The 22694-nt window shown below is 44.3% G+C and overlaps 1 protein-coding gene across 3 annotated transcripts in view; it reads left to right on the forward strand.

The window, feature by feature from the left end:
- The window catches only part of KLHL3 (kelch like family member 3), a 109925-nt gene that overhangs the window by 50349 nt on the left and 36882 nt on the right, over positions 1-22694 (forward strand). For all 3 annotated transcript variants that reach the window (XM_049707099.1, XM_049707100.1, XM_004282087.4), the window contains exon 6: positions 13029-13138. In XM_049707099.1, coding sequence (XP_049563056.1) covers positions 13029-13138 — 110 coding nt within the window. The remainder of the gene's footprint in view (positions 1-13028; positions 13139-22694) is intronic.

Below are 22694 nucleotides of genomic sequence, written 5' to 3' on the forward strand. Positions count from 1 at the left end.
TTCTCAGTAAATCAGATAATCTGTTGAGTCCATTTTATTTTTCTTGGAGACATTCTCCCTGCTAGAGCTTGTCATCTTGCTATTTTAATGGGGTTTTCAGAGGGAGCAGTGATGAACATGAATGTTCAGCCCACCATGTTTAGCTGGAAAGAAGTCTTCATTGGTATTTATTTCAACTTGAGGACGAAGGTCATGAGTGACCTAGGAAACAGATCTGGTCACATGAATCAATAGATTCAGTCACGGCCACCTCCTTCCCTTGCAGTAAAGCCTCTCATTCTTCCCCCTGCCCAAACAAACGCCAGCATAGCTGCTGTCTGTTCTGTGTCTCATGTCCAGCTAATGTCTGGAAGTTAACTGAGGGCCTGCTGGCTGCCCACCTGCCAGCTCCCTGTGCTGTGTTAGCCCCTTGATCCACAAGTCAACAAGCATTTCTTTTGTTTTTCAGCATCCTTTTTTGCTCTCATCAAGCCCCAGACCCTAGGAGCCTACACAGACTCTCATTTCTTCCTGAGGTCTGTTTCTGAGGACACAAATGAGACCAGTTGTTAGGATGATGTCAATGATGATGATTGTTGTGAAGGACGTTCCCCAGTCACCCCAATTCTGAATTCCTCTGACTCTTCCTGGCCCTAATCCTTGACTCTCCTGTTTCTCTGCTGTCCCTCCTGTGTCTGCCTTTCCCAGTGTTGTACCCCACTTCCTTTCTGTTCTCAGGGAGCCGTCGCTAGTCCAGCCCTCTCTAGTCCAGCCACTTTCTTGAGGGATGTGTTCAGACTTTGCTTCAGCAGGAGCTGAGAGCTTGGCCAAGGCCCAGGTCAGCTTGTGGACATCTGCTGGTGCAGTGGCAAAGGGACAGTGCTTAGACGCCAGAAGGTCTCTGTCTCTCTTCCTGGTCTCCCCTCCCCAGCCCTCTCCTTCTACAGAGTGCACGTGCTTGCATGCACACAGCAGGTATCACATCCTTTTGTAGTTGGCTTACAAGGTCGTCTGAGGTTTGGGCCGTGTACCGAACCCCACCTTTAACAAAGGCTCCCAGGTTCTTCTGGCTTGGCTCTCCCCTACTTTCAAAATCTGTGTTTTCTCCCTTTGCCCTTTTCACTGTCTGATGGTGAGACTCACCTGTGGGAGAGTGGGGAGGATGCAGTTGGGAACATATCGTGGTCTTGGTGCTCCTAGGTCCTGATCTGGGCGTGGTGATTGGGTTCTGCAGCACTGTGGGTGTGTATAGGCAGTGTCCTGGTGAATTACTTTTAGCTAGCATTTACTGAGCTCTACTTTGGGTCACATCCTAGGCTAAGCATTTTATGTGCATTTAATGCATACAACAGCTGAGGAAACTAAGGCACAGAGGGGTGAAGTAATTTGTTGAGGTCATTTGGAAGAGACAGACAGGATTCAAACCCAGACAGTGTTTACTCCAGAGCCATGTTTTTAACTGCTACATTCTGTGACTTCCAGGCCCAGTTTGGACGTAGGGTGGCTCCGTGAATCAGTAACTGTGGAGTGTTGGTGGCTAGAGCTGGCATTTTCCATCGGAAGTGTGAGCCTTGAAGTCTGTGCCATGCAATTACCAAATCCCAACAACCAAGTAGTGTAGACAGACGGCCAGCTGTCTCTCTGCTAGATGTGGGGTGTTTAGTCATCTTGGGGTGGAGAAGCGAGACGTGGATATCTTCTCCTCCCCCTTGGGAGGCTGCCTCCCAGGAGCACGTGGAGGCAGCCCCCTCACTGCACGCATGAGTCCTCCTCCTTTCCCTGTCTCAGTCAGCGTGACTTAGGGCTGAGAGCCTTCTGCCTGTCGTTCAGGCCTTCTGTGGAGCCTGGGACCAGCTCCTGGATAGTTTTCTTTGCAGCTGTCAGCTGTGCGCAGCAGGGAAAATAAAAATCATATTTTTAAGGTAGTGTGGTAACGCAGAGGTTGATGAGACCGTGATGAGAAGACAGAAGAAGCAGTGTGAAGGTAAGACTTCACACGGTGCAGTGCTTAGAGAAGGAAATAAAAAATGATTATCTGTGCTCACTCCCTTGCACCCACCCACTGCTGTGGGCCTGCTTTGTGTCTTTGATCTTGCACCGATTGACTTGAGATGGAACCTGGCGGCTCTGCCATTGCTGCCTGCTGAGACAGAGCAGCCACCTCGTCCCCTTTTAACTGTGGGGGTGTGGGTACCGGCCAGAGTCGCACACAAGGGGCAGCGTCAGCCCCTGCGGTCACAGGCTTCCCTGGTCCAATGCCTCGAGTTAGGAGGTATTTTAGCCCACAGACTACGAGGAGACCCTCCAGCTCAGAACCAGGGGTCACACCAGCCAACACTTTGGAGCTGAGTGGCCCTAGGCCTGTTTTCTTCTCTCTCTGATGGGGGTAGTTCATCCTGCCTTGTTTCCAGGATGGTTTCGGGGTCAGGGGGACAGGGAGGTGAGCCCCCTGCAGAAGTAGGTGCCACCCAGGGCCGTGCTCTGGAGCCTCCCTGCCACTCATGCCATCTGTAGTAAGAGAGCCTCAGAGCTGGGACCTGGTGGAGAGATGGGACTCCTCGGGTCACCACCACTGCCCCTGCTGCAGACTGCTTGCACTTTGGGGGAGGAGGACCATTTCCAGAGCTTCTGGTTGTGGTTTCTCTGTATGCAGATACACAGCTGGGTATGTCCTGCCTCCCCCTCTTCCCTAGTCTCTGGCCAGCTGGCCTCTGCCTTCACCTGTCCATAGCCCCAAGCTGTGCCTCAATTCTGCTCCTCTTCCTTCTCTAAGATGAGCTTTCTTTTTGTTATTATTGCTATTGTTATTGCTATCTTAATACAAAACCACCTGTGATTATTATAGAAGCAGCCGACAGGCAGAAAGAGCAGGAAAAGCGCCACAATCCTACCCAGTGGGAGTCACGGGCAGCGCCCTGGTATATAGCTTTCCCAGTCTTTTTCATTCCACGTGTATGTTTTCCAGCCTAAAAAAATCTTAGCAGTATATTCTGAGCAACTTTCCGTGTCAGCAGACATATTTCTATACCATTATTTTAAAACTTTAGAGAATATATTCAATAAAAGCAACTTGTACCCGTGATAAAAGTTTCAAACAGGACACAAGGTATAAAATGCTCAGCTGATCTTCTCCCAGGCCCTCTTAAGGGAGCAGGGCACTCTCTTGGGTATCCCTACAAAATATGTATATATACGCTTTTTAACTTACACAAATAGAAGCCTTCTGTACTCATTATACTTAAAAAGAATTTTTTTTTTACTTAGTACAATATCTTGGAGTTCTTGGCAGACCCTGTGTATGGCTACATCTTACTCTTTTTGTCTCCTGCATCATAGGGATGAACTGTAATGAACTACAATTTATTTAAGTAGTCCTCTCTTGATGAACATTAATGTTACCAGTTTTTTTCTTTTATATAAAATGCTTTAGCAAGAATTACTTTATGTAATATTTTGGAGTAAACTTGCTGCTTTGTAAGTAATAGTGAGCTTGTACCTGTAGGGTACCATCTTAGCAGCATAAAGTAGCTGAAAGAGAGTGAGCATTAAAAAAAGATACTGCCAAATTGCTGTCTAAAAGAGGAACTACTTTTAAGGTCGATGATGGCCTTCTGATAAGTCTTCATACCCCTGGCGAAGGTGGACACAGCATGCCTCTGCTGGGCTGGAGCACGACCTCTTTCCACCCTATTTGATTTCCTGTTTGGAATGGGCCTTTTTCTTCCTGCTGTGGCAGTCCCTTCTGCTTCCTCTGGGTCCAGTTTCCCCTTCAGGGTTATGCCCCCAGATTTTTGCTGTGATATATATTATTCTGGGCTGGGGGAGGGTGAGTCGCATAGTTAGAAGCTGACTGCTCAGACCCTTGCCCCCAGCTGATGGTATTATAGTTCTCCTGGGTAACTGGGAAAAGGACCCTAGTGTTTTGCACAGCCTGTTTCTTTTTCTTTTTAAAAATTTTTTTATGGGAGTATAGTTGCTTTACAATGTTGTGTTAGTTTCTACTGTACAGCAAAGTGAATCAGCTATATGTATACACATATCCCCTCTTTTTTGGACTTCCTTCCCACTTAGGTCACCACAGAGCATTGAGTAGAGGTCCCTGTGCTATACAGCAGGTTCTCATTAGTTATCTATTTTATACATAGTATCAATAGTGTATATATGTCAATTCCAATCTCCCAATTCATCCCACCCCCTCCCCCTTGGTATCCATATGTTTGTTCTCTACATTTGTGTCTCTATTTCTGCTTTGTAAATAAGATTATCTATACCAATTTTTTCAGATTCCAAGTATGCATTAATATACAATATTTGTTTTTCTCTTTCTGACTGACTTCACTCTGTATGACAGTCTCTAGGTCCATCCACGTCTCTACAAATGACCCAATTTCATTCCTTTTTATGGCTGTGTGATATTCCATTGTATATATATGTACCACATCTGTCGATGGACATTTAGGTTGTTTCCATGTCCTGGCTATTATAAATAGTACTGCAATGAACACTGGGGTGCATGTGTCTTTTTGAATTATGGTTTTCTCTGAGTATATGCCCAGTTGTGGGATTGCTGGGTCGTATGATAATTCTATTTTTAGCTTTTTAAGGAAGCTCCATACTGTTTGCCACAATGGCTGTATCAATTTACATTCCCACCAACAGTGAAAGAAGGTTCCTTTTTCTCCACACCCTCTCTAGCATTTATTGTTTGTAGATTTTGTGATGATGGCCATTCTGACCAGTGTGAGGTGATATCTCATTGTAGCTTTTTTTTTTTTTTTGCGGTACGCGGGCCTCTCACTGTTGTGGCCTCTCCCGTGTGGAGCACAGGCTCCAGACGCGCAGGCTCAGCGGCCATGGCTCACGGGCCCAGCCGCTCCCCGGCATGTGGGATCCTCCCAGACCGGGGCACGAACCCATGTCCCCTGCATCGGCGGGGGACTCTCAACCACTGCGCCATCAGGGAAGCCCCTCATTATAGTTTTGATTTGCATTTCTCTAATAATTAGTGATGTTGAGCATCTTTTCATGTGCCTCTTGGCCATCTGTATGTCTTCTTTGGAGAAATGTCTATTTGGATCTTATGCCCATTTTTTGATTGGGTTGCTTGTTTTTTTGATATTGAACTGCATAAGCTGTTTGTATATTTTTGGAGATTAATCCTTTGTCACTTGCTTCGTTTGCAAATATTTTCTCCCATTCTAAAGGTCGTCTTTTCATCTTGTTTATGGTTTCCTTTGCTGTGCAAAAGCTTTTAAGTTTATTTAGCTCCCATTTGTTTGTTTTTATTCTCATTAGTCTAGGAGGTGGGTCAAAAAAGATCTTGCTGCAATTTATGTCAAAGAGTGTTCTGCCTGTGTTTTCCTCTAAGAGTTTTATAGTGTCTGGCCTTCCATTTAGGTCTTTAATCCATTTTGAGTTTATTTTTGTGTGTGGTGTTAGGGAGTGTTCTAATTTCATTCTTTTACATGTAGCTGTTCAGTTTTCCCAGCACCACTTATTGAAGAGGCTGTCTTTGCTCCATTGTATATTCTGGCCTCCTTTGTCATAAATTAGGTGACCATATGTGTGTGGGTTTATCTCTGGACTTTCTATCCTGTTCCATTGATCTATATTTTTGTTTTTGTGCCAGTACCATATTGTCTTGATTACTGTAGCTTTGTAGTATAGTCTGAAGTCAGGGAGCCTGATTCTTCCAGCTCTGTTTTCCTTTCTCAAGATTGCTTTGGCTATTCGGAGTCTTCTGTGTTTCCATACAAATTGTAAAATTTTTTGTTCTAGTTCTGTGAAAAATGCCGTTGGTAATTTGATAGGGATTGCATTTGAATCTGTAAATTGCTTTGGGTGGTATAGTCATTTTCACAGTATTGATTCTTCCAATCCAAGAACATGGCATATCTCACCATCTGTTTGTGTCATCTTTGATTTCTTTCATCAGTATCTTATAGTTTTCTGCATACAGGTCTTTTGTCTCCCTAGGTAGGTTTATTCCTAGGTATTTTAGTCTTTTTGTTGCAGTGGTAAATGGGATTGTTTCCTTAATTTGTCTTTCTGATCTTTTGTTGTTAGTGTATAAGAATGCAGGAGATTTCTGTGTATTAATTTTGTATCCTGCGACTTCTTATATCTCACTGTTATTGTTTCCAGGGACTGCTTAATATTTAACTTCAGAGGCTTGGGCCCAGGTTTATGGGGACTTTGTTGTTTGGTAATTGGATGGCCATGCACTGGACCATCAGCAGAGCTGGTTGGGAGGGATATTAATGGGACCCTGTTAATGAAATGGCAATTAAAATTCTTTGGACATGTTGTTCACATCAGTCTGCCAAAGCTGAGCTGAAACCCTCCAGCCATGGGATGGAAAAGCCATCGAATTTCACGTGTTTGTGGAGAGAAATGGCCTTTTTTTCGATTGATGGAGTCATTTGAGACCATGGAATGAAGTAATTAAACTAAGGGCAGCAAAAAACTTTGACAAAGCATTTTAAAACACACGAACCTCTGACTCACTGAGGGTCATCTTGTGAAATTGCTGCTTCCAACTTGGCATCATAAAGTAATAATGGTAGTGATGATCATGGTGGGAGTTTCTACCATTTCTGAACACTTGCAAGGTGCCAGGCATGGTGCTACACACTTCATAACTATAAGAGGCCACATAACTATCAGGAGTAGTTATTGCTTTCCCAACTTATAGATGAAGAAATGGAAACCCCAGAGAAGTTTAGTAACTTGCTCCAGATCACATAGTTTGTGAGTGGCAATGCCAAGATTCATGATGAGGCTGTCTCCAGGGCCTGTGCTCTGAGCCCACTGTTTATTTTCACATCTTCCCAGGCCAGTTCAGCCTCTCTGTCCATGGCGGTTGGCTCACTCCTACCTCTGCTTCTACCTTGAAGGTGGCAAGTGAAGTATTAGTGCAGACGCAGGTATTTTTTGTTGTTAGTTGTTCTCCTTGTTGGGATTTTAGGAAACTTCCCTGTTCCTTCCATACTCTGGTGAACAGGGAACTTTGTTGTTGTTGAATCAGTAGCACTGATAACTGGGTAGTTTTGATATAGCCCTTTGCTCTGTGTGTGTGTGATAGAGAGAAAGGGGAGGTACAACATATATACTTCTGGAATTAAGTCGACGTGGAAAGAGAGCTTGTATCCCACCATCCCTGGGAGAGTGGAGTCAGTGAAATTTAGAGTCTGAGGGCTGGTGGTCGTGACCCCTTGTGGGAAGAGGTCAAGGTAGATCTGTGTTACTTCTCTGTGGGAGCTGAGTCTTCTCCCTGGAGCAAGGAAACTGTGGGCCTTGAAAGCCAAATATTGATTCAAGAAAGCTTACCTTTGCCCTCCCAAAATAGGATAATGGAGAGAGAAATTTAAATCAGCTGTTTTCTTTTTATTACCCTGTTAAAATGTTTTGATTCTGTTTGTGTGTCCACCTGTGTCAGCCATTCATTCCTGGGGGCATGATCAGTGGTTCCATTCAGAGGCACTCATACCTTTTATGCTGGGGCCATTGGCCCTGGAATAATGGGGTTCATTTCGTCTCTGCAGGTCAAAGAAGTCATAGATGGGTTATTGTCTGGGCTTGTAGCTTAGTTGAACCTGATCAAAGGCTTAGGTTTATTTCATCCCATCAAGAGGGAGAAATGGACTTGGGACTTGCTTGAGAGGTTGCCTGAGCCCTAGGCAGTCCTGAAGGATGGACAAGGAAGCGCAGTAATTGCAGAGCTCAATATCTGCAGACATTGTCCTGGACACTGAGGATTCACATTCACACAGACAGACTCAAATGAGACAGACCCTGCCCTCATGGGACTCATAGTCCCAGTATGAGAGGAAGACCTCAGGTGGTAAGACAGGTTGACTAGCAGTATGAACATCTTAATTTCCTATTTGGGTGGCTTTGGGAACACAGAAGAATATCACGGCATCTAGCCTGGAAGACAGGTGGATTAGAGAAAGATTTCAATCCAAGGGTTGGGTCTGAGATTTGAATCCAGGTCTGATGCCAAAATGTTTAGAACACTACTACTCTAAGATTTTTTTTTAAAGAAATATCTTTAGATTCCTGTTTCTTTCTCTCTCTGAAGTATCCCTAAGAGGGATTCTTAGGGTGCTCTGATGTCTATATTGAATTTTACCAAAATGGCCTGCTCAGGACAAGTTTTTATTATCTTGAGGACTATAATACTTATCAGAATGTTTGTTATTATATTCAGATAGCCTTAATTTCAAAACCTGGCTCTACCACTTTACTGCCGTATGATACTAAGCTCATAACTTAGGCTTTCCAAGCCTCCATTTCTCCATCTGTAAAATGGAGATATTGATATTCACTTCAGCTGGGCTTTTGGAAGATATAAGTGACATAATATATGTAAAATACCTAGTACAGTTTTAGCTGTTTTTAGGAAAAGCCATTAACTTTCTCCAGGCCTGCTTCCTTGAAAAGACCCAAATATGCCCCCTTTCCTAGGAATGTGCCACCCAATTTCCTCATCCTTTCAACATTGGGAAGATACGCGTGTGTTGCTTGCCAGGGAAAGGATTTGCAGTTGTCTGGTGCCCCTCCCCTTCTCCAAAATTTCTCATCCAAATGGACAGGAACAGATCCATTAATGTTTCATTAATCAAAACTTGGATTTTTTTTTTTTTTTTTGGAGAAGGAAGGCTTTATTATTATTTGCAGCAAGTAGGGAGAACCCTGGAGATCTTTCCCAAAGCAGTGTTTCCAAAGCTTAGATTTTTTAAATATTTATAATAATACTTTTTATTTGAGTACAGAGGGGAAATAAAGAGCTATCTTTTAATCCTGAAATTCTAGACTTACATATTTGTGACCAAACAGTATCTATAAATTTGTATTCTGCATTTTCTCTTAATATTATGATTTTTTGTTATTATTATAATCTCTTAAATCATGTTTTCCCTTTATATTCCATAAGCAAAAACTTAGTCAAATGAAGAGAAAAATTAAATACCTAATAACTTAAACAACTCACTATTTCCATTCCAAAACTTGGATCCTAAACAGTGTTTGCTACTTATAGTGAAGCCTGGTTAATTGGGACTCTCAGTCAGAATGGTTAATTAATCGACTTTTTTTTTTTTCCTGTTTACACTCCTCCCTAAAGGAAAAAAAAGCAAAAAGACAAGAAAAGTTAGAGTTTACTTTGGAGAGTCCCCCTTCAAGGGGCTAGCCCATGGTTGAAAGATACTACACCCCTGCATATTTCACCCATCCCCCAAGATTGAGCCTTGCCTGTCTCCTGCATCTCTGGGAGCCTGACACAGGATGCTCTATACATATTTGCTAGATGAATGAAGACACAGCCTACCCTCTAGCTAGACTGAGCTCTTGCTGTTCTCTAGTCATGCTCTGAATTTGCCTGCTTTTATTTAACTTGGAGTGCCTCTCCCAGTCATGGCCCTGTGGACTTTGGGTTGAAGTTGCTGGTGCCTTGTTTTACCCTTTTGTAAGCCAGTGGCCTCCTTGTAGGCATCGGCTCTGCTTTCTTCATTTTTGAAGAAACACTGTATTTGGCACATCATGTATGAACAGTTATTGAGCACTTACAATGGTCTCAGGAAATGTGAGTTACATATATTTGCTTATCTAATGCCCATAACACCTCTATGAGATAGGTGCTATTATTCTCTCTATTTAATAGATGAGAATACTGAAGCCTTCAGTATTCTCATCTGAAGAAATTGAGTAACTTATATCACTAGAAAGTTTGTGGAACTCAGTGGAATAAAGTGGGTCTCTTAAGACCTTTGAGGTCCACAGCCTTGCCTGCAGGACCTGCAGTCTCAAAGGATGACTCTGATGCTGTGGAAACGCTTCTCTGTTGGAGAGCAGTCCTGCCCATTCGTGACTCAGGAACATGGGCACATAATATTCCTCCTTCATTTCTAAAGAGTTTCTTATAGATCTCAAAATGGGCTAATACATAGTATCATTTTTGAACTTCAAAACAACCTGGAGACTGAGGTCAGGCATTACCACCCCATTTTATGATTCAGGAAGCCAAAGCCTGGAAAGAAGTGACTGTAAGAGGTGGAGCTGGGACTTGAACCCAGGTCTTCTGATTGTTAGCCACAGTTTGTCACTACATTCTCCCTTAATACATTCACAGCAAAGCAAAACAAATTTTAAAAAATCTCCAAACAAACAAACAAGTGTTAAAGGTAGAAGCTGATTCTCAGGGCGGTATCTTCTGGTAGCATAGTGGGTTCTTTCCAGGAAGAGGCTGGGAAGAGCGCTGACTTGAGTACAAAGTCTTCTGGGGAGCTCCTGTCTCCCAGGAAACTGAGTTAGCCAGAGCATCCTGTTCCTGTTTTTTCTGTCCTGTTGTGTCTTGAGTGTTGCTAACAGAAAGGGGGCTCTGGTCCCCAGACTCTGGGCCCTGTGTCCTCAGACCAAAGGGGGAAGGGAAGGAGTTTTTGTCTGGGCCCCTTCTTTGTGTCCCCCTGTTCATGCCTCGCAAATCTCCTGGATCTCGGGGTGCCAGCCCTGGGTGAGAAGCTCCTGCCCAATACCTCCCTTGTTGCCTCCTCCCCACCAGATGCTCCTTCCTGGGAGGATTTCTGAAGGTTTTCAGTGGGAGGTTCCTGATGGGCAAATAAGCAGCTGACTTCAGAGAGAAGGGACCCAGATTCACATCCTGCAATGCCCCAGAGTGTGAGAGATGGGGAGGTGTGGGGGGCTGACTACTTCCTGCCTTGGTTTATCTTTGAGGACTTCTGGTTTGTTCACCAAGTCACCTAGGGTACACATCACTGCACTTCTATTTTCCTCCTTTTCAAAACCCAAGCTCATCTACTTTTGGCTTTCTGAGCTCTGAGGAAGAATTCCTTACAGCTCAGAATTTTACTTTCTCACCTTCTCCTGTTCTTTTCACTCCTCCAAATGTTAGGTTTTTCAGTCAACCAAAGATAAAGGTGGGAAGACCAGGTATGGCTCTGGGCCACAGGGATGTAGACACTGGTTTGCCTGACTCACCTGCTGAGCTCAGCCGAGGCTGGTCCACAGAGCCTCCCTGTCCTATACTTTGTCAGTTTTCTCTCTGCTGTTTCCTGGGTGTTGCCAACACATTGGGAGACTCTGGTCCAAAGACTTCTTGGGCTAGAAAGAGTGTATAGGGAGAATCCTGTTACTTTCCGAGCCTCCAGGCCAAGAATGAATTCCCATTGTCCAAAGAAAATTGTTTACTTGCTTTTATTTAAAAATCTTTAGGAATGGACACTTTAAAAATAACTATCTAGTCTTAAATATTCCCATAGTTAGGGAGGTGTTTTGAATGTCATACTTAAAATCTATGCTTTAACTAAAGGCTTTTTTCTGTTGACATATAGAGAAGTAAGACCAGCTTCTTACGTTTTGACAGCTGCTTCCGTTTGTAAAAGATCTGACTTTTAAATTTGTCTTGTCTTGTACAAGCATCCCTGAGCCTCAGGACGGGTGAGCTTTAATAGTGGCTTCAGTTATATCATTAAGCTGGTGGGGAGAAAGTGGGGAGCCCTCTTTGTCCAGTGAAAGATGGAAAAGATTATTTATAACTCAGTCATTGAGAGTAAAGTATTAACATTTAGGGAATCTGGATGAAAGTCATATGGGAATTCTTTGGATCTGAAATTCTTACAACATAAAAAGTTAAAAATGATTTTTGCAAGAAAATTATTTAAACCTTAAGTTCTTCATTTGTTTGGTTTTTAAGAAGTTGATGAGTGTGATTAGCATGCTCTGATTTTCCTTTTCATTGTGCAGCTGCAGCAGAGTTGATGTTTCAGCAGCCTCCCAGGCATGGAGGGACTCAGAATCTCACTCCAGGAGCCAGCCAGGCCAAGTGGGGGGTGGGGAGCTTCTGGAATTATCCAAGAAGCTCTCAGGGCAGAGCGGGGCCACCACAGAAGGAAGGGGAGAGGCCTGGAGGGCAAGGAGCACAGATGCTCCTGGGGCGATGGTGCAGGGTTGTGAGAACCGAGGAAGGAGCAAGGTATGGGGCAAATGACAAAGGACGCTGTGACCTCCAGAGTCTGCTACACCAGGAATTGTCAGCCCTTGGGCTGGTTCACTTTGAAGGAACTTGCAAAACACGTTCTCAATTCCTCTCTCATCAGAGCATGGGAGGGAGTGAGACGAGACGTGGTTTTTACCTCCATTGTACAGATGGGGATAATGAGACCCAGGGAAGAGATGCCATTGGCTCAAAGACACAACTCATAAATGACAAAGCCGGGACTTGAATCTAGGTCCTTCTTTCTGAAGTGCATGCTCTTTCACTGGCAAATGCCTCTGTAATAGCAGGATGGCGGCCTGGGCGAACGTCAGGGTAGGAATTATCCTTGGCATTTCCCTTGTGTGGTCCTCGGGCCTGTGAGTTTTATCTTGTTCTAGTTGTCCCCGAAGTTGTCCTCCATCTTATAACCTCTATAGGCTCAGCCGCTGTGGACTGTTCCCAGTGGTGGTGGTGCCAGCCGTGTTGGTGCCACACCTGGACAAAAGCTTAGTTGAGCCTCCTTGTGAACCAGATTCTCACTATAGCAGGCTTGACTTGGGCAAGATGGGATGAACCCTTCTGCCAGCCTTCTAATGTTGACTTCCTACCAGAACCCCTAGAGACTTTGAGCCACACAGCAGTTCTGACCCACTTTTGTTTGGCTGAGCTGCAGGTGGCACCGTCTGCAACTCTGCCAGCCTGTGCCTTGAGGGGAAATGAGCTCAATTAAGTAGGCAGGCCCCTGTGAGGCTTCTCTGCAACACCATTATTAATCTCATGGAGCATGGAAAAAATATAACCTTGCATCTCTCTGCCCCATTTTCCTCTGTGATGATGTTCAGGACAGAGGGTCACACAGGGGGATGCCTTTGCTGCTGAATTAAGAGGCTGGTTTCCCTCCAGCCAGGATGTCTGCCTTTCTCTCTGCCTCCTGCCTCCCCCAGAGCTCCCAGGACTCTGCTCTGAATCCCACAGATTGTCATGGCCTTGGTTCATGGAAGGGCAGGAGTGTGTTATAACTTTGTTTTCTGAACTTCTGCTTTTTTTGGAACAGAGCAGCACTTTCCAGAGGTGATGCTGGGGGAAGAATTTCTTAGCCTAAGTCTGGACCAGGTGTGCAGCTTGATATCCAGTGACAAGCTGACCGTTTCTTCAGAAGAGAAGGTATGACATGGCCCTTCTTTGAAACAGGAGCCTCTCTCGTGAGGTGGTCATGGGAAGGACTTGGGGTTCAATGAGACCTTTTCTCTTTTTCAAATTAAAAAAAAGATCTTATTTTTTTTTGTCCTTTTTTTTTTTTTTTTTTTAAAAAAAGGCTTTCTGGCCCACGACTGCTACATTCACTTTATGGACCCTTTAAAGAAGGAGTAATGGTGATGATGATGATGATGGCGGCAAAGCTGCCTCCCTTTTTTTTTTTTTTTTGCCTCCCTTTCTTAAGCGTTTATAGTTTGCCAAGCCCTGTGCTAAGTGCTTGATGTTCTTCAGTTCACTCAGCCTTCACCTCAGCCTGTGAGGTGAAGCAGGCATCGCTGTTGTCCTCACATTACAGATGAGGAAACAGACTCAGAGGATTTAATTAGCTTGTTCAAGGTCACTCAGCTGGTTTGCATGTCACCTGGTCTTAACCATAGTCCCACACAGCCTCTTGTGAGTATCACTGAGCATTTAAGCCAGAGCATACCTTTGGGGAACATCTACTTCGATAGGGAATTGGAATTTTTACTGATGAGGAAACCGAGCCCCAGAGAGGGGATAGAAACTGCTGAAGGTCACACACAGTTTTTCGGTGGCCAAGCCAGGACTAGAACCCAGGTCTCCTGACCCCAGTCCCCTGACTCACTGACCACACACCTCTTCCTCTGTGCTAGAAGCTTGACTTCTGCCCCTGCTGTAGCTGATCTGTGACTGCTGATCTATCCTACTTCCCAGCCTTCCTCATCTCTGACCCTATGCTAGGAATATTCTCTACTTCCCTCTTCACCTGGTTGAATTCCCAAACAGTTCAGATTTTTCTTCTACCAGGAAGAATTTCTTTACTCCAGGAGATTCAGTCTACTATACTGGAAATAACATACGCTTCCATGTTGGCCACTGGGGTCCAAATCTCATCTCTAGTATTTACAAATCAGTTATGTGACCTTGGGCAAGATATTTTGCTTCTCCATCTACTTCCTCATTTTGTGAAGTGTGGGTAGTAATAGAACATGTTCCACAGGGTGGTTGTGGGGATTGAATGGGATAAGGTATATAAAATGCCTAGTATAGTACCTGCTGCCTAGTGGGTGCCTAGTCAGTGTTAGCTGAATTGATTATTGACTGTGCATCTGGAATTAATCCCTTTTTCCTCTGGGATAACACTTAACCTTGTTCTGCTTTATATTGTAGTTCGTTCTGAGCTGGTCTTACCTCCTCCACTCACTTGTGAGTTCCCTGATGGTAGGGACCACACCTTACTCACCTCTGCAGCCTCAGAGATACTCAATAAATGTTTCTTGAATTGTCCTAGTCCAATCTCAGCATCCAAGCTTGAGGCCCTTTCCTGAGGGAATATTCAAGGAAAAGCCCTTGAGAAGGATTTTATGTTGGAGATGAGAACTGCATCCAAAGGTACATGTCCAGAGAATGGGTGTGAAATTCACAAGCCCCTGCCTGTTGTCCTGCAAAAGTCTGATCAAGAAGAAAAGCAGTTGTCAGTTGGAACTATGGGCTGTCCTGAGACTTCAGGGGGATCCCCAGAAGGTGACTGGCACAAGCTGGACTCTCCTGTAGGCTTAGGGAGGTCTCTGCTTCCATTAGCTGATGTGAAACAGCACGTCCAGGGGAAAGGATGCTTCTGGCCAGGCCACAGGCCCCTTCCTGCCCTAGCCTCAGAAATGGACAGGCTTTCCTCGCTTCTTGCTAAGCTTGTGTACTTTCTTCTCTGGACTGTGCTACCAAATTGGCACAATTTGACGGAATGAACCAGTCATTTGGCTCTGTGAATGTTGGGCTGTTGGCCAGTTTAGGGTCTGCTTGATCATGTCCTCAAGTGTAGTTTGAGAAAATGGAAGCAGGCACATAAGTAGCAGGATTTGAATCAACTTAGGGTGTTGGATTGAGAGGGAGACCCTTCGATCTTAAATTCATCCTGGCCCATCCTTCTCTGAGATCATAGTAAGTTTTAGGTGAGGGCTTATCTATGCGTGCTATGCCAGGACAGGGGTGGAGGTGGGTTGTTAGTAGGGAGGGGCAGTATAGTGCCCTGGAAACCACTTGGGTTTTGGACTTGGGCAGGACTGGTTCCACACTCAACTTACTGACCGTATGACCTTGAGAAGTCACTGGTTTCTTTGAACCATAATTTACTTACATGTAAAACTGAAATACTAAGAGTGCCTCCCTTACAGAGTTGTCACGAGGATTAGAGATAATGGGTGAAAAAAAATCAAATACGGTGTTTGATAGGTGCTCAATAAATGGCAACTATCATTGTAATGATCACAGTTCTCTCTTTGGAGGTACCAGTGATAATGGTAATTGTATTGATTTGCCATTGGTAATGGTGAAACAAAGCATGGTGTTAATTGCATCTTTCCAGAAACAAAGAAACATGACAATAGATGTACACTCTTAAAACTTGTCTATAGTGACTTTCATTTATTCATATGCTTACCTATGGGTTCCTCTTTCTGTAGAATCAGTTTGGAGTGTAGGTATTTTTCACATTATTGATGTTGTGTATCATATTTGGTTCTCAGAAGTTATGTGTAACTTCAGAGTTATGTGATGCTTTTCAGAAAGTGTATTACTCATGATCTTGAACCCTTTGGTATGTTTAAGTTTAGCTATGTAATTTTGAGTCTTATTAATGAATAGTAGGGTTTGGCCTGCATTTTCTCTTTGGCAAAACCCATATATTTTTTTTCCCCTTAATTGCTCACATATTGCTGGAAGTTAAATAGCTGGAAGCTTTTGACAATTAGATGTTTGTCATTTGAACGCTAGCCCTTAAGGCTTTGAAAATTCTGTGATCTGTTCCAAGAGGTTTGGTGATTTCTACTCCCTTTAATTACATTGTGTGTGATAGGCATAATCGCTTGCATGCATAATAGCTTTTTCTTGCGATATAGTGAAAATTTTTGAGTGTATTTGAAGTAGTATCAGGGATCTTCATTTAAGTTAAAATCCAACTGATTTAATGTTAACATTTGCAGAAAATTCAGTTGCGTCGGCAGTCAAATGACCTGTGTTCAGCAAAATTTACACTTGAAACACAGTATCAGTTATATTATGACTGACTTCTCTACCAGCAGCCCACAGGTTTCTTTCAATGTATATTATAAAATGCAGCCAGGTTTCAGATGCATCTTAAAACTATGCATCTTAAAATAGAGGAAATGTAGTATCTTACTATTAATGATGACTTTAAGCGTCTGTGGCTGGGCCCAGGCAGCTTGCTTGTTGGAAGTTTGAAAGTATGGGTTCTGCGGCCAGAATAACTGAATTCAGTCCTGGCTCCACTACTTTAACAAGCTGAGTGATCTTGGGCCAGTTATTCATCTCCTACCAGAATGTATACACCATGTATAGTCAGGAATTTTGACTATCTTATGGTTGCTTCTAGAGTGGTGTCAGGTCCATGGTAGATACCAAAAAATATTTGTTGAAGGAATGAATAAAAGAACCTAAGTCTCAGTTTTCTCATCTGTGAAGGCGGGTAATGATAGTGTAGTATCTATCTTATAGAGCTCTTCTGAGGATGAAATGAGGTGATACATGTAACCATTGACTGGGGCCTTTCTCAAGGGGAAGCTCTTCCCGGGTCCCATATTGGTCTGGGTGGTTGGCGTGACCTGCGGCTCTGTGCCAGGCAGGAGCTGAGGTGGTAGCTGTCTCTGGGTCGCCAGCACCCCCAGCACCATCTGGGCCTCTCTGAGGGCTCAGGTGCTGTCCTTCCTCCAAGAGCACTTGCTTTTGCCCACGACTCATCCCCTTCACTACGCTCAAGCTCCTTGAGGGCTGTGAGGGTACCTTAGCCATCTCTGTGTCATGCACAGTCCTGACACAGAGCCCTGGGAGGCACTAGGAGGTGCTCAGCAGACGTTCCCCGAGGGAGTGAAGAGGCAGACTGGGGCTGGGCTCTGCCCTGAGCCAGCTGATATTATGGGGATAATTTTAATATTTTTCCAGAGAATAAGGAGAAATGTGGGAACTAGAGGTTGGAGGGAGGCATGGATCTTTGCCATTTTCTCTCCTGTTTTTCCTCCGTGTGGTTTTTGTTTTAAAATTCCTGTTATTTGAGAGAGGACAAGTGGGTGTGGTAGGAATCACAAAATCACTAGTTCTTTGGTTAGGACTTTCCTCCCCTCTCCCCTGCTTACCCCTGCCCAGTGAGAGGGAAAACACAGAGAAGCAAGCCCCTCCCAGGCACCTGATTCTTTCCTATGGGAGGTGTCGCAGGGTTAGAGCTAACCCTGTGAGCAGAAAGCCTGTTTTTTGCATACCCTTTGAGACACGAAGTTCACCTGTCACCATGGGCAGCCTCATTGACCCAGGGGCAGGATAAGCAACCTTCCAGGACAAACACACTGCAAGGAGAAGAGATATGACTCCTGCGTTCTACTGCAGTTTTGCCACCGAGTTGCTGGTTATTGGACTTTTCGGAATCTTTGCTTTTCTAGCTGGTAAATATCTTTCTACTTCTCAAGAATTCCATGCCTTCTTATGAAACACTATTGAGGCTTCTCAGAGTAAGAGGAAATGGCCACATGTTAGATACAGGTCAGGAAGGAATTGGTTGAGTTTCTTCAAAAAATCAAATTAGTGCCAAGTATGTGTTATAATGAGAAGAACAGGTTAGTTTCTCTCTGCATGATCACATTTTTATGTACTTTTATCTCCTAAAACTCTCATCAGGGGACAAATTCTGATATTTTATCTCCTGGAAGGGATTGGACCTTGTCTCCTGGGATCATTAGTGTTGCAGGCTCTCCTGTCTGAATTCCTAGCCTCTCCCGCCAGCGCCGGTGGTCGGTCTGGGGTGTGGGCAGGAGCTCCTCAGCCGGTAGGCTGGGCTTCAGTGCTTGCTGCTGAGGCATCATCCAGCGCCCAAAGAAGTACATCCCGTGCTTAGGCCGGGCTGTTGGCAGCCCTGCCACCCTCTGAGGTCAGCATTCGAGTTGCCAAATCCTCAGCCTGCAGACAATGATGTGGCCTGGGCCCCTGAGTCAGTGTCACCCTTCTTACTGCTCTCCTTTGGAGAGCACAGTTCAGTAAGTGCCTATGACGGGAGTACCACCACGCTAGGACCAAAAATCTATCTTGGCTGCTCACTGTGACTATTTCACACATCGTTGAAAAAAAGCTCGGAGTAAGTGAGCTTGGAGTAAGCTCAGAGACATGAGCAAATGCAAAGTGCACGGTTCAACTTTTTACAAAGTGCAACACCCACAAAGCCAGCATCCAGGTCAAGGAACAGAGCTCCCGGCCTTCCTCCCAGTCACTGCCCCCCATCCCGAGACGCCAAGCTACTCTTCTGACTTCTCAGTAGATCAGTTTTGCCAGTTTTTGAACTCTGTATAAATGGAATCCTGGTGTGTGCATGCTTTTGTGCCTGACTTCTTTTACCCAGCATACTGTTTTGCATATCATTTCTAATGCATACAACGGCTCTCAAGGCCATTTGGAGAGGAGGAGACTAAGGCTTATTGACGATAGACAGCTCTGTGATTTGAAGCTGACTGTGTCTGCCACCCAGGCCCCTGGTCTTTATTAATGAACCCCCACCCCGATGGGGAGACCCTTACTCATTACTGTTCAAGAGCTTGTTGGGAGTTCCCTGGTGGCCTAGTGGTTAGGACTCTGGGCTTTCACTGCCGTGGCCGGGGTTGAATCCCTGGTTGGGATCCCGTGAGCTGTTGGACCTTTCTCCTTGCCAGTGAAGGGCTCCCCCCTTTACTCAGTGTGCGGGAACATCTGGCTTGGCTGTCTCAGTGACCTAGGGGGTGGGGTAGAAGGATCAGGTTCATCTGGTATTTTCTGGCCAAGGCTTGTGCTTATGTTGGAGGTGTGACCCGAGGACGATGAAATCCAATTTCCTCCATCTCCTTTCCACATAGCAACCTCGTAGCACTCAAGAAATTGGTTCTGGAACATGAAGCGGTGAGGAAATGATGCTATTTCTTTGTCTAAAAGTGAAACCCTAAGCGTGCCGTGTGGGCAGCCAATTATTTCATCGTGGGGCCCATGAAAAGTATTTTCATCTGAGTAGACATCACCCTGTCTCATGATTGAGGCCACAGGGTCTCTGCTTAGATTTTACAGACCAGGGGTTGACACAGTTTTCCTTTAAAGGGCCAGACAGTAAATATTTTAGGCTTTTGTGGGCCACAGAGTCTCAGTTCAGCTCTGCTGTTGAAGTGTGAAAGCCACCATAGATGATTTGTCATGAGTGAGTGTGGCTGTGTTCCAGGGAAATTTTATTTACAAAAACAGGTGCATGTGGCCTGTTGGCTGAGGTTTGCCAGCTGGGTAGCTGCTGAGAATAACGGGTAAGAGCCTGAGCCCTGGAGATGGGCTTGTGTGGGCCCAGCCCTGCTGCTTTCTGCCTCTGGACTTGGATGAGTCAGTCAATAAGGGGCAGGAGTGTCTACTCAGCGGCCGTCAGGAGAGTCCATGGTTACAGTGTCTCTGGGGGGTGTGGCTCAGGGCCTGACACAGCATGGACATGAACTGCTGCTGCTGCTACCTGTTGCCCCTTTGCCTTGGCCAGTCCTTTGATGGCAGGGGCCGTTGGGAGCGATTTTAGGCACATAGGCTAGTTGGAAGTTTATTTGCTTATTTTCCAAGCATGACGTCTAAATGAAAAAAATATGCGGCCTTCTCTAGCTGCTGAGAAGGTCACCGTTGCTGCCGAGTGCTGTGGCTTTCACAGCTGAGTAGGTAAACAGTGCAACTGAGTGGAACCAGTTAGACAAGTCAAGCCAAAAATAAAGATAAGGTTAAATATCAACGTCATTAGACTCAGCCTGCTTTGCAGCTTTTATAGCAAAGACTAAGCTGGTTGACAGGGAAGGGCGTGATCAGTAAATCCTACCTACTCAAGGCCTTGCAGTTCATTCTTCATGAAAGCTTTCTCAACCAGTCACCTGGCATTGTGCTCAGCGGCAGGAAGTGCAGAGACAGAGCTGGTATACTTCTCACCCTGCAAGAGTTACAGTCCAGTAAAGGGAAGTGGAAGGAAGTGTGGGTAACCACAGTGCAGGGCAGAACAGAACCATGGCTGCTCACCTCCTAACGCAGCAAAAGCAAGGAGTCTCCAGCATCCTTTGGTCTGTGGCCTGGCTCTGCCCTCCCCACCAAGATACCAGCCTCTGCTTCCCCAGTCCTGCTGTCTGTTCCAGCCTGCTTACGTGCTTATTCTGAACTCATTTGTCCATTCATTCATTAAAACATATTTGAGTGTGTGTTATGCGCCAGCAAGTAAGACAAGGTCCCTGTTTCAGGGATCTTCAGGGCTACTTGAAGAAACACACAACTGTTTACAAAATAATGTGATAAGGGTGAGACACATAGCTCTGTGACAGTTAATAATTTAAAAAAAATGAACTAGACAAGGAGAATTTCCATGGTGTGTGTGTGTGTCTATGTTTGTACACATATAGGTTATTTTATATAGAAATGGTAGCAAACTATACATACATACTGCTCCTTCCCTTCTGTTCCATTCCACTCATCTCTCTTCCCTTCCCTTCCCTTTCTGACGGATTCCTTCCTGATATCTTGTTCAATCTGAGTATGCTTAGCCTGACTTAAGTATATGTTTAGGAAATAGGGCCAAAGCATTATTAACATATCAATACACACAAAAATATAGTTAGGGTAAGAAAAATTGGAGGTTTTTTACCCACCCCGGGAGATATAGCTTTCAACTTTGAATTTTGAAATTGTAAATTTTGTTGTAGGATTGAGGTCAAATCGAGAAATTAATTGAGAACAATCAACGTTATACCACGCGGGAGATAGCTGACATAGCTCAAAATATCCAAATCAAGCACTGAAAATCATTTACACCAGTTTGGTTGTGTCCTTTTCTTCTCCCTTCCACTTTTTATTTTGAAAAATTCCAAACCTATACTAAAGTTGGAGAGAATGAACATTCATATACTCTTTACCTAGATTCACCATTTGTTAACGTTGTGCTTCACTTTCTTTCTCTTTCTCTCTCTATTTAATCTTTTATTTTGCTGAACCATTTGACAGTAAATTGCAGACATCATGACACTTTACCCCTAAGTATTTTAGCTTGTACCTCCTAAGAACAAGGAAATTCCCTTTTCTAGCCATAAACCATTATCATACCAAAGAAATATCTAGTCAGCATTCAAATTTCCTAACAGTCTCAGAAAAAGTCTTTCATGGTTGTTTCTTTTTAATCCATGATTCAAACAAGGATCATACCTCCCGTTTAGTTCTCATGTCTCTAAATCCCCTTAATCTAGAACTATCTCCCTGCCTTTTTTTTTTTAAGTGGTTTTCATAATGCTAACAGTTTCGAAGAATCCAGGACTCCTGTGTTGTAGAGTGTCCCACACATGGAGTTGTCTGATTGTTTCCTCACTATAAGATTCAGGTTAAACATTTTAGAAAGAATACTACCTAGGGGATGCTGTTTCCCTCTTATTAAATCACATTCAGGAATGTATTGGGTTGGCCAAAAGGTTCGTTCGGTTTTTTCCATAAGATGGCTCTAGTAGCACTTAGTTTTTTGTTTTTCTTAAGATTTATTATTTATTTATTTTTAAAATTTATTTTTGGCTGCATCGGGTCTTGGTTGTGGCACATGGCATGTTTGTTGAGGCATGCGGGATCTTTCATTGCAGCATGTGGGCTCTTTGCTGCGGCGCGTGGGCTTCTCTCTAGTTGTGGCATGTGGGTTTTTTTTCTCTCTCTTTAGTTGTGGCACACGGGCTCCAAGGTGCGTGGGCTCTGTAGTTGTAGCGTTTGGGCTCCAGAGCATGTGGGCTCTGTAGTTTGTGGCACGCAGGCTCTCCAGTTGAGGCGCACAAACTCAGTAGTTGTGACATGCAGGCTTAGTTGCCCTGCAGCATGTGGAATCTTAGTTCCCTGACCAGGGATCGAACCCACATTCCCTGCATTGGAAGGCGGATTCTTTACCACTGGACCACCAGGGAAGTCCCACTTAGTTGTCTTTAACTTCATTTGAAACAATTTTGTTAGATTGTATTGTGACAGCTGTCATATTTGCATGCATTAAAAAAAAGAAGACATCAAAATTGGTGAATTTTTGTGTAGCCATTTTAATATTGAAGATGGAAGGAGAAAAGCAACATTTTCAGCATATTATGCTTTCTTATTTCAAGGAAGGTAAAAACCAACTGAAACGCAAAAAAAAGGTTTGTGCAGCGTATGGAGAAGGTGCTATGACTGATCGAACATGTCAAAAGTGGTTTGTGAAGTTTTGTGCTGGAGATTTCTCGCTGGGTGATGCTCCACGGTTGGGTAGACCAGTTGAAGTTGATAGCGATCAAATTGAGACATTAATTGAGAACAATCAACGTTGTATTACGTGGGAGAGAGCTGACTTATTCAAATACCCAAATCAAGTGTTGAAAATCATTTGCCTGAGCTTGGTTGTGTTCATTGCTTTGATGTTTGGGTTCCACATAAATTAAGCGAAAAAAACCTTCTTGACCACATTTCTGCATGTGATTCTCCA

The sequence above is a fragment of the Orcinus orca genome, chromosome 3 (assembly GCF_937001465.1).
Source record: "Orcinus orca chromosome 3, mOrcOrc1.1, whole genome shotgun sequence".
Lineage (NCBI taxonomy): Eukaryota > Metazoa > Chordata > Mammalia > Artiodactyla > Delphinidae > Orcinus > Orcinus orca.